General features: G+C 38.7%; 1 protein-coding gene across 1 annotated transcript; it reads right to left on the bottom strand.

Moving 5' to 3' along the window:
- Nucleotides 1-261: 261 nt before the first annotated feature.
- tex11 (testis expressed 11) lies at nucleotides 262-11,347 on the bottom strand. The gene is made up of 29 exons (XM_085372693.1): nucleotides 11,320-11,347; nucleotides 10,075-10,187; nucleotides 9,694-9,778; nucleotides 9,131-9,210; nucleotides 8,967-9,047; nucleotides 8,738-8,857; nucleotides 8,430-8,510; nucleotides 8,221-8,306; nucleotides 8,087-8,144; nucleotides 7,900-7,995; nucleotides 7,733-7,814; nucleotides 7,410-7,488; nucleotides 7,127-7,278; nucleotides 6,872-6,957; nucleotides 6,438-6,575; nucleotides 6,179-6,281; nucleotides 5,927-6,051; nucleotides 5,288-5,373; nucleotides 4,596-4,649; nucleotides 4,445-4,485; nucleotides 4,256-4,333; nucleotides 4,074-4,144; nucleotides 2,474-2,587; nucleotides 2,196-2,262; nucleotides 1,871-2,020; nucleotides 1,654-1,762; nucleotides 1,430-1,550; nucleotides 675-842; nucleotides 262-333 (listed from the first exon to the last, which is right to left on the bottom strand). Exons 1-29 carry the CDS (start codon nucleotides 11,345-11,347, stop codon nucleotides 262-264), a joined length of 2,724 nt encoding a protein of 907 aa, XP_085228819.1.
- Nucleotides 11,348-11,593: the final 246 nt, after the last annotated feature.

The following is an 11,593-nucleotide window of genomic DNA, read 5'->3' as shown; positions in this document are numbered from 1 at the left end:
CTGTTGGAAAAGTATAAATGGATAGGAGCTTAGAACAAATGTTCAGGTAAGAATCAGACCAGAAATGAATGTACTAGTCTACCAGAATACACCACAGTTAAAATAATTTAAAAGAACATACCAAACTGGAATTTCTGGTAAATGTTTCTCATAACATTGAGAACGTTAGGGTGTTGAAAACTGAACTGAATAAACGTAGGTAGGTTTCCCCGAAGAACAGGCGTGCACCAGGCTCCCGACAGCTGACCTATACCTGTTTGTCTATTCTTTCATGTTGACATTTTTCTTTGCTTTGTCCAATCTGTCCAGGATTTTGCTGTAGAGACCAGACATCTGTGGGTACATAAATAACAGCTGTATAACTAAGCTTTTTATACCTCTATACAATGGAGCAGTTACTTTCATTGCTGTGTCCCAGTTTAACCTTATGAGACTGTGTTTTATTGCCATACTTTTCTCTTGACAAAGCTGCAATACTTAAAGGATCACCTCTGAAGTTCCTTGAGCTAACTTCAAAACTATAATTGGTGTATTTTGATGAGCAACCCTGGAGTTGTACAATGATATGTAGATTTAATTCTGCCAAAAATCTGTATTTAACAAAGCAGCAGGATGATTTAAGCTACTATCAACCCAGTGTTTCATCCCCTTCCTTCTCTCCACCAGTCCTCTACCTGTGTCTCATAGCTCTCCTGTAGAGATCCCAGGTGGCGGACAAAGCTCATGGCCAGGCCACACCACTTCTCAGCTTCGGGGTATTGAGCCAAGCTGTACAGCAAAATCCCAGTGTTCCAAGCCTGAGTCAGCAACCACAAGGTCTCCATCTCTGGGAAGTCGTCCGGCTACGGAGAAGAGCAGGAAGATGTTCAAAAGGCCACCTGGGTTACTGTCTTGTACAAATCATTTTCAGTGGGTTGAGGCAGCAAATGCCAAGTAAACTTTCATCAAATCCTGTCCATTTGTATATTAACATTTACTTATGCTTGTAAGTCATAAAAACAGAGCATGAAACAAACTCAGTGGAGACGGTTCATTCATATTTCACAACACTTTAATCTTGTCCATTTACTTTGATCCAAAGAATTCCACATCTTTCAAGTAATAACTCAATATGAAAGGGGAAATGTGCGCTGCCTCTAAAGCTGCATAATGTCTCAATAATTTCATGTCTCTTTCAGAGCTGTAGCTCACCGGCAGTGTGACAACTTGTACAGCGCATTAACATTCAAATTGGCAGGAAGGGGTGGTGAATGGAAGCATCTGCTAATTGGAGTGCGGCTGATAGCCCATTGATAAAAAGAGGCTTCTAGAACAGCAGGCAAGCATGGAGTGGAAAAGAGGGGGTGAATTATATAGCAGGAGCATTCCTGTTGGAGGGAACAGGAGGTGGGAGCCGAGGGATGTCGGTGTGTGATTGGTGCTGACTCACTGCGGCTGCAATGATAGACAGGGCCTCCTCGTAGTAGTTCCACACCTCCTCGAGCACATGGGCCTCCACCTCTGACACGCCACTTGGGAGGGACAGCTTGATAAGGCTGTGAACACACTTGCTAAGATGAGGACACAGAAAAATAGTCAATAACCTATTCATTAAAAATCTAAAAAGAAAAAAAATGCTCATTAATGAAATGCTAAAGGTAGTGATGGTTGTGCCTGCAGTGCGCCAGGTCAGCCTGTGGTTGTTTCTTGTGCAGAAAGAGAGCAACCCTCAAGGCCTTCTTGCACAGCAGAGGGAAATAGGCTGGAGGCTCCATTGCCAAGGCTACATAAAGGAAAGACAATTAGAGCATAGAGTGAATACTGAAAACACTGATGTGTTTCTTTAGGTATTTCAGCACAGACATGATTAATAATAGAGGGTCTTTTTAACCTGCCATGGTCTCTAACATTTTGGGTTCAACACTTTCAAGCTCCAACACAGACTCCAGTATTGCCTCAACTATGGGATCATTCAGTTTAGCACGAGCTTCAAACTCATACAGCAGTAGTAGAGAGTCTGTCGGGTCCATTGGAAAGCTTCCTGTAAATTGAGAATACATTTTTATAGCTCAATTTCATGAAGTAGACTTAAAAAATTATGTCAGCTTTTTAATAACATATAACTGTGTTTAACTCTCCTTTTCTGTGTTTTAAATAGTTTACACTTTGCAAATAAAAATTGCTTTTAGTTTGAATAGTGTAGCTGCTAAATGCACCTGATGCTTTCAGGGTTTTCCACACCTCTGAACAGATCTGAATGTGCTCCAGAGTCTGAGTGAACTCCTGGAACCAGACAAACATGCAAAGCATTCTGGATTAATCATCGCCACCTAGTGTTTAGTTCCTTTTCAAAGGCAGGGGGATTCAAATTAAACACCTACGCTAGCACCAATGATGTTGTTAGTCACCTCTCCTCTCCACTGGTCTTGGTAAATTTCCATCCATGTGGAGTGAGAGTGTGCTAAATGTAGGAGATGGGCAGTGGGTGGCACACCTGGGTAGGGTGAGAAGACTTCCTGCCGAGCTCCAAAGAAGCAGCAGCAGCCATTAGCAGACATGTCCTCTGGCCCATGAGGAGAGTGCGATCAGGTGGGCACAGCTGGGAGAACTATAGGTTCATGTAGAAACACACATGTAGCCTTAATATTTATTTATTCTTTTATTTAAAAAAGCTCTGTCATTGAGATCAAGTTCTCTTTTTCAAGAGTTTGAGACTGACAGGTAGGCACAAAGTACAGATAGACAAATAGAACTTTTAAAAATCTTCCAGTAACATCATAATCTGTGGGCTTATATTTTTGTAGTTCATTTCGTTTGTAGGCAGCAAAGACTCAGTTTTTACAGTTTGAATAAGAACACAGCACAGCCACTGTCAGAATAGACATTTAGACACAGTGAATAGACATTTAAGCACGTATGACAAAGGAACTAACACATGATACGCTACATGGACAAAAGTATTAGGCTACACCTCTTATTCACTGAATTCAATAAAGCTATGGGGTTGTTTTTTGAGGTTTGCCTGGACCTCCTAGCAGTAGTGAAGGGAAATCTCAATGCTTCTGCTTACAAAGACATTTTTGACAATTCTGCACTTCCAAATCTATGGGAAGAGGTTGGAAAAGACCCTTTTCTCTTCCAGCATAACTATTCCCAAAAGAACAAAGCCAGGTCCATTAACGTGTGGCTGGATAATTTTTGGTGTGGTAGGTCTTCGCTGCCATCATCAAACACCTTTAGGACTGAAGTAAAATGGAGACTGTGATGTCCAGCATCAGTCATAGTTAAATGGGCAGAAACTCCAACAGACACACTCCAACATTTGCAAAAAACATTCCCAGAAGCGTGGAAGTTGCTATAGGTGCAAAGAGGGGATCAGTGGTCATAAAGCTCATGTAAGTGTAATGTGTAGGTGGGTCCATAGTTTTGTACATATAATGTAGGAAAGTATTTCTAAAATACTGTATTTAAATTCTGACTACGTTTAACCAAAAGTCAAAGTAAGTATAGCGCTTTTCTAGTCCCTAAGGACCCCAAAGCACTTTATACAACCAGTCATCCACACATTGGTGATAGCAAGCTACATTGTAGCCACAGCCACCCTGGGGCGCACTGACAGAGGCGAGGCTGCCAGACACTGGCGCCACCGGGCCCTCTGACCACCACCAGTAGGCAACGGGTGAAGTGTCTTGCCCAAAGACACAACGACCGAGACTGTCCAAGCCGGGGTTCGAACAGGCAACCTTCCGATTACAAGGCGAACTCCCAATTCTTGAGTCACGATCGCCCACTAGTAAGTTGAATTTCTTATAAATAAGATCAAAATAATTGTATATGGGGTACTTTTAGGCATCAGGGCATGTATGTAAATCAGACATGAGAAAATCGCTGGCAGAAATCAAACTTTATAGATCCAAATGTAATGGTATGTATTCCATTAAAGCTAAGGTTAAGGAACACATATTATTGTGAGTGTAAACTGATACGTTTCTATTTATAAAGCAATGTTTATTCCTGTTCAGGTGCTTTTGATCTACACCCACATAGAGCAGACATTGATTAATTCACCTGACAAAGCTAAAAAGGACACTTGCCTGGTAAGAGAGCACAAAGAAATCTCTCATTTTGTCAGGGCTGCTCTCGCACTGCAAAGCCAAGTTCCAAGCTGTAACAAGGACACACATGAGCACACAGACAAAATGAAGGTGCTGCAAGATTTTAAGTCATAGCACACCACGTTAGATTGAAGTGAAAAGAAGAGAAAGAATCTTAGCACCAATCTTTCTGAACCAGTTAGCTTCCTCTGTGCGTTGATCGACAGTCATGTGAGAGGGGTGTGAAATTGTCTGCAGAGCTGAAGTGACGGCAAAGAAAACATCCGAGGGTTATGACGCACAACACATGACACTGTAGTTGAGACACTTCCACTCACAATGCAATTAAACCCTCATGGATTTGCACTTACCCTTTTTTAGATGCGGCAGCAAGACATCCAGACTTACATCACTGCATGGAATGAATGTAGGAAATGTAGATCTGTTGTTGTTTTTTTCAGTTAAATCAGCATCAATTTGAAATATGAAAACATTTGGTATTTTCCCTCTTTCTCGCCTCACCTTATTTCATCACTCAATTTTTCTATTGTGGAGAGAACAAGCCGAACCAAACACCTAAAAAGATGAATGAAGAAATTGGCGTTGACCTCCTTTCTTTCACCTACTAACTGTATTATACAGAGACATACTTTCAGTGAAAATGTGAGGGAATATAGGTCAGTGGATCATAGAGGTGTGTGGAAAACTATGAGACTAAATACAATCTCTGAGCCACCTCTACTAAATGTGTGACGCAGTACCATCATGACCCAATTCGAGATTTAAACATGAGTCATTATTTTCAGATCTCAAAAACCAAACATGATATCCATTAGCAAAGTTAGATATTAGCATCAAATGTATACGTATCTAAGACTGCATCCAAATCAAGACAATAAGAATGCAAGCACATAATAAAAAAAAACGCAATTATTCACAAGTGGAAGCTTTATTTTTATTTTTTTAAGTTACCATGAATATTAACTCGGGGTTTCAAATTATTAAAGTACCAAATTAAAATGTTCTTTGTGCTCATGATGAGTGTATGTAACTGTATGTTTATTTAATAACAGCCTTATGTGTAAGGCTCTGTACTCAATCTGTTTTTGGCTACATACTGTCACATCATATCATTCATGTTAGATACTATTTTAATAAAAGTGAGGTTAAAATGTTGCTTCTTTTTTTTAGGTTATCCTTAAGTTTTCACATACCTCAGAGCAACCAGAACCTGTGCTTGATCTTTGGAGTGTTCACACAAAATCTCCAGTGCTTTCATGGCGGTTTCCTGTTGTCCATTCTGTCACAGAGTTAGAAACTTTCTCATCACCATTAATGCCACCCACCACCAATACTTATCGATGCGCATCAGAATCACATAGTACACTAAAGAAAATTCAAGCTGATTTAATAACTGAAACTATTGATTATAATAGCTGGGGAAAGTTACAGTCACACCTCTTTTTGTATAATAGTATAAAGTATGTAACTATTGAGGAAGGACTGCAGTATAAGTCTACACGAACAAGAGTTGAAAAATATTTAAGCTTTATCTTTGATCCCAGCTGGCTTTGACATTTTCCTGGAAAGGTTTAACATGCTCGATCATCTTCTCAGTGATGCTATTCTTCTCAGCCCCTTCTGCACAGGAACCAGTATGAGTTCAGTGACAAGGACATAATCCCTCATCAACTTCCCACTCACAAAAACTGCCAGTTTCTGTCCAAGCTGCAAATAGCACTGATGAGGCGCTATATCATCATAAGACTGGGAAATGTAATAATAACTCAATCAGACCTAAACTGAAGGACTGGTGTACAGAAACGAGCAATGAGTCCTGTGATAAATTCTACCTCCAGAGCAATCTGAGCAGCCAGACTCAGGAGATTGGAAGCAGCATCCTCCGACACCAGCAGTCTGTCCTCACAGGCTACAGGATTCTTGGACAGACGTCCCATTGCATGCAATGCACCTGAGGCTAGCAAAAAATAAATAAATCAGCCACATCATCAAAAATAATATGGTGAAAATATTGCTGTTATTATGGCAACACTAGTATGATTTATAAAGCGCCCCAGTCCCAGTAAGTAATCTTTTTTAGGTACCTTTCTCTGCCTCATTCTCCTGCACAGCCACCTTGTATACGCTAAACTGAGTAAAAATGTTGTCTGGATCACATCTCTGTGCTTCCTTAATTGCTTCTTTGGCCTTACAAAAATTAAGATTTTTAATACAGATGAAAACATATTTGCATGCAGTAACTGTAAAAAAAAATATGCCAGGGACACCTTCAGTTGTCACTAGTGACATATAAATACTGGTGTTCTTAAAATTACCAACTACAGCAGCCTCAAGTTCTCTTACCTTTTCCAGTTGCTTAAGTTTTAGGAAGCAGGAAGCTCTGTTTCTTTGCAGTTTGGCTAAGTTGGGCTCCATTTGACCTCCCTTGAAGAGACTTAAGGAGTAGTTATACCACTGAAGAGCCTCAGAATAGCTTCCAGCCTGGAAACACAAAGTTAAACTTTTGTCCATGTGAAAAGTAAAGCTCTACACTGAACCTATGCTAAATAAACTACTTACTTATGGTGGAAATTCAGAAAACAAGAACTAACACTATAGGAAAACTTCTAACATACACATGCTGTTTTATAAGGAAACATCAAACAATACCTAACAAGGGTTAGGTGGACCTTTTTGTGGCCACCTGCCTGTTGTGAAGCAACACTGCAGATTGTGAACATGCTTATAAGTATGCATGTCTGTATGGACTCTAAAATGCATTGTGAATAGATGTGTACCTCAAAGTACTTGGATGCTTTATCCCACAGCAAGACATGGAGACTTGTAAGAGCCTGTGTGGTCAGCTGTTTGCCTGTACAGTGGCCTATGTGGGTGTAAAAAAATGATCATACTAATACAGTAGCACATTTAAAGTATTATTCATTCTTTTTAATACTATACGCAGTGATAAATATATAGTATTTGTCATGCAATTTAGTTTTTTTCTGTCTTAATTTAGATTTATTATAGTACTGATAGCAAAAATAAAGTACCAGTGATAACATCCTCAATCTTCTGTTTGCCCAGCAGCTCTTTGCCTCTCTGCAGCAGCAGCTCAATGTGCAAGACAAGAGCAGTTCCCAGGTCAGGGGATGTCTCAAAGTGCTGACACACACTTTTCAAATACTCAAAAGCCAGCGCTTCTCTAGAAAAATAACAGACATATTCAGATCGATAAAATATGCCTGAGACTTAAAAAAAAGATGCTTCTTTCTGTATTATATATTTCTACAAAAAACTAATGGGAATTATTACCATACAAACAAAGATTTTTACCTCTTTTCAGAGATTAATAGTTTCACTGTGCTTAGGCACAGCTCAAGAGAAACTTCTGATTCCAGCATCTCATTAAGTCCTGAAAATGAATTTTTAAAAATGCTTTTTAATGTGCATTTGTAACTCTGCTGAAGTCATCTACAGAGACATATTAACTCTTTCCAAGGCTCTCGGTATAAGTATCTATTGCTACTGTAGTCAGAACAGCTCTAAGAGAACACCTAACCCACAGTTTTATCACTTTGGAGACTAACAACCCACTGCAGCACCAATCAAATTCTGTCTAAATAACTCAATATGTTCTGGTTGTGGTATCAACTAACCTGCTCTGAAGTCACTGTCTGATGACTCACATCTCAGGAGTATTTTGATCTTTAAGTACAGTCCATATGTGCTCACGCATTCCTGTCAAATTACACAATTAGCTGAAAAGCTGAAGATTCCTCTGCTTATATAAATAACAATCTAAAAATGATTCCTAATGTTTTACCTTGTTTGCTAAGCTAACAGCGTTGACCGCCTTCTCTGCAAACTTCTCACAGTCCCACTCCAAATAAACAGTGGCGAGGAGCCGCAAAGCCTTGGCCTATTGTAGGGAAATTAACATCACTTTTATTACAATTGTAATTCTAAATGACAGTCATGTTTGTATGAAAGTTTATATTGTACTGTCTTACCAAAACTTCAGATCCAGGGCCATATTTCATATTCATTTTCCCGATATCATAGCTTTGACTGAAACGGAAACATTTCTCTTCGATTGCAACCTTTATCAACATTTTTCTTGGGAAAATGAACATTAGAATATTACCTCAACCAAAAAGCAGTGTCTTCATACTTCCTCACATTGTAAGCATCTATTCCAAAGTTGTAGCACATTAGGGAGAGGTACGCAGTCTGTATTGAGAAAGTATAATCACAGTTAACATCCCCCACACATCCCATAACAATATGTAGTGTAAAAGTGAAAAATCAATATATAGTGTTGTTATAATAGCAACAGATGGCCTTTTTTCTTACATCCTTTGGTAGTCGCAGCAACATGTCTTTACAACGCTGAATGTAGGCCACAGCCTCTTTGTTATTGCCTTGAGTTATGGCCTGTAAAGGAGAACAGATCTGAACTTATAATTAAATGTCAGCAAACAATATAATACTCCCTATTAGCTGTCAGAAATTTACCCCTCTCATTGTTTCTCAGTTCACATTTTAGCTGTCTCACACTTCACACTGCAAGTCTGTCAGAATGGCACTTCCTAAGCTGCCAAATATCACAAGAACAAATATTCACATCGAAGGTGTCGAACATCACATGCGCCACAGCTCACCGATTCTGCTTGGTATGAGAGAATTCGAAGTAGATCCTTCTCCACATCCTCCTTGGATGAACTGATGTCAGCTGTGCCATTGCCTCTGGACATCAGTTGGCTGTAGAGGATTTCAAGGCTCTGGAGATATTAGATTCTGAGTCATTTCTAAAAACATGGTATTTGTGTTTGCTTCAAAACCTACACAGAATTAAGAGACTATCAGTATGAGTGTTATTTTCTTCTTCACCTTGACAGCAAGGCTTAAGTATTTATCTGCCATCTGGGGATTTTTGCAGTCCAGCCAGGTTCTCCCTGTTTTGCTGGCCATCTGTAAAGATTAGACACTGACAAACATGCCTTGTCCTCCTGAAACATTGGGCACTCACAGAGGCTGCCTTCAGTACTGCTTACCAGAATCTGCTTGCGAATGGTGCCCTCTGTTGGGTTCTCAGGCTCACAGCAGTACAACAGACTGCATGCAACATGACGCACTGTAAGCATAGTGAGAGTATTTGAATGTGAGGAGAGAAGATCCCAAAATACTACCACTGTAATAAAGCATAGAAAAATGCACAGTGGAACACAATCAGTCTTGGACTGGCCTCCTCAGAGTCCAGACCTCAATATTATTAAAGTCAAAATGGGATCAAAGTGGGATCATCTTGACAGAGAACTGAAAAAAGGCAGCCAACTTCCAAAGAAGAGCTTTGAATCTCCTTCAACAAGCCTGGAGAACTATTCCTGAAGACTACTTAAAGAAATTACAAAAACCTTTAAAATTTAGGATGGGTTGAACAATAAAGGTGCTCATACCAAATATTAACTTTGAAACTTGTTAGAATAGTACAGACTGAGTTTTTGTCTTATATATTTCCATGCACATTTGTATGTTTAAATGCATTTCTGTATATATTTCCTATTTTCCTAGCAAAATACGAAAAATAAGGGGTGGAACAATACAAATACAAATTTACCTTGGGCTTTTTGAATTGTACTTATTGTGACACCCACATTCTTAGTAACTCCCCAGTTCCACAGCTTGATGGCACACTCCTCCAGCTGTAAACACGACAACAAAAAAAATTATGCCAGCTTCTTGTATATGAGTATTAACAATATTACATTAAATTAAAGTCTTTAAACTTCATGCAACTATTGCAACAGTCATATAACTTGTAGTAGGTTAGATTAATTCAGCAACAAGAATATTAGCGGTGTAAAAAAAATTATTCAATAAGTATTTGTTAATTCTTCATTTTATTTTATTTTTTGGGGGGTTTTATAATTATACTATAACTTTACATCACTACTGACTTGTGGCGTATAGTTAAACAAGTTGGCATGTTTTTGTCTACCTGCGGATCTGGTATTTTGGGCATAGCCTCAAGTCCAGGGACTTCAGAGAAGAGCTTCTCTATCACTTCATCATAATCTGTTAGCTGCTTTTGCAGCAGGAGCTCAGTAAGACCTGTGTATTAAAAAAAAGTCAACAAAAACAGACGTTGACAGGACACAAACAGGGTAACAGTGGACATGTTGTCTTCTGAAGTGAAAAGTGACATCTGATTTTTCATGCAATAAGAATATCCGAATTTTCTACACTATAAAGAAAACCAGATACTGTTTGTGCAAGACAATAAAGTGTGGGACATGGAGAGCACCCCACTTTCTTATTCTTTTGTTTAAGTTAAAAATCTGTCTTAAAATCCAGTTTGACTACATTAATGTCCTTTCTCATTTCAAAAATAATTCAGATATTCTCTTGTGTCTTAATGTTAGGCTATTAGCACTGAAATATTAAGACAATTATTAATGATTGTTCATCTTTTAAGGTAGAATATAATCTAAAATGAAGTATGAGTCATACATCCCAAATTAGGTTAATTAGTTGCCATTTTAAAAAAGTATTCATTTACATATTAGCAAGTTAGGGGGCTAGCTTGTTATAATAATGTAAAATATAACGATAATTCACTGTGGCTGGTGACCAAGATAACACGAGCAGTTTAGTGGATAACATGAACCCCAGTTTTATGCCTCTAATCATCTGTATTATCAGGCTGCACAAAATGTATAAAAAGTCTATAACAAAGCAGTTTCTTTAAAAATTCTAAGACCCTGTTTGAAATACACATAAGGTCTTCAAGTACCCTTTTTACCCATTGAATAAAGAGAATGTACTCTCCATTAAAAACTGCTTTAAAAGTTTCAAATTGTTACCCAGGTGTAGATTTGTACTTACAAATGTAGATGGCAGCCTGCTGGCTAACGTTTTCTTGCTATAGTCCCAACAGCAGTAAGTTTTAATAATACAACTTTTGGGATTTTCAGACTTTGCCTGTTTAGTTCCCTTTATCTTTTAGAAAAATAACTATTACTTCCATGGCCTGAGTAACATTTAGCTAATATACCAGAGGCACAAAACTGTTATTAGCTATTGGGCGTCCAGATAATAGATGCAACTTAACAATTTGTGAATTAGCTAGGTTGGAAGCTAAACTAAGCAACTAAGCTCCAGCTCCAGTTGGTACCCAATATGGTTTCGAAAAAACACTTTAATAAATAAATAGGTGGGTCAAGAGAAAGAGTCAGTTACTCACTTTTCACAGTTGAGGTAAGTTCCTCCATGTCTAACTTTTTGTGGAATAAAAATATCTGTCAGGCTAGGTGCTAGCAGCTAGCTCCTCACTGAAATGTTGGCATTTGATTGACAGCGATCACAAAAGCCCGCGAAAAAGAGAGCGAGGTTAGCAAAACAACTGAAAATAGCTATTACTCCAATAGAGGGAATTATTCTGCCTACCTTAAGCTGTTCCTAATACTAGCTTGATAATAATTGCAGGTGTGACAAATATCAAATACTATTAAACAAAG

The sequence above is a fragment of the Diplotaxodon limnothrissa genome, linkage group LG2 (genome assembly GCF_057381915.1).
Source record: "Diplotaxodon limnothrissa isolate DT_005_m linkage group LG2, D_limnothrissa_male_GT1.1, whole genome shotgun sequence".
Classification (NCBI taxonomy): Eukaryota; Metazoa; Chordata; class Actinopteri; order Cichliformes; family Cichlidae; genus Diplotaxodon; species Diplotaxodon limnothrissa.
The sequence above is the reverse complement of the archived record's forward strand: the minus strand, read 5'-3'. Positions and strand labels throughout refer to the sequence as shown.

Bases quoted from the DNA above. Each gene is read 5' to 3' on its own strand.
- tex11 (XM_085372693.1), bottom strand. From the start codon at position 11,347: ATGGAGGAACTTACCTCAACTGTGAAAA. The intron at 8,511-8,737 runs GTGAGCTGTGGC...TCTCCTTTACAG, and splicing joins TCTCATACCAAGCAGAATCG to GCCATAACTCAAGGCAATAA. The intron at 334-674 runs GTAGAGGACTGG...ATGTACCCACAG, and splicing joins AGGAGAGCTATGAGACACAG to ATGTCTGGTCTCTACAGCAA.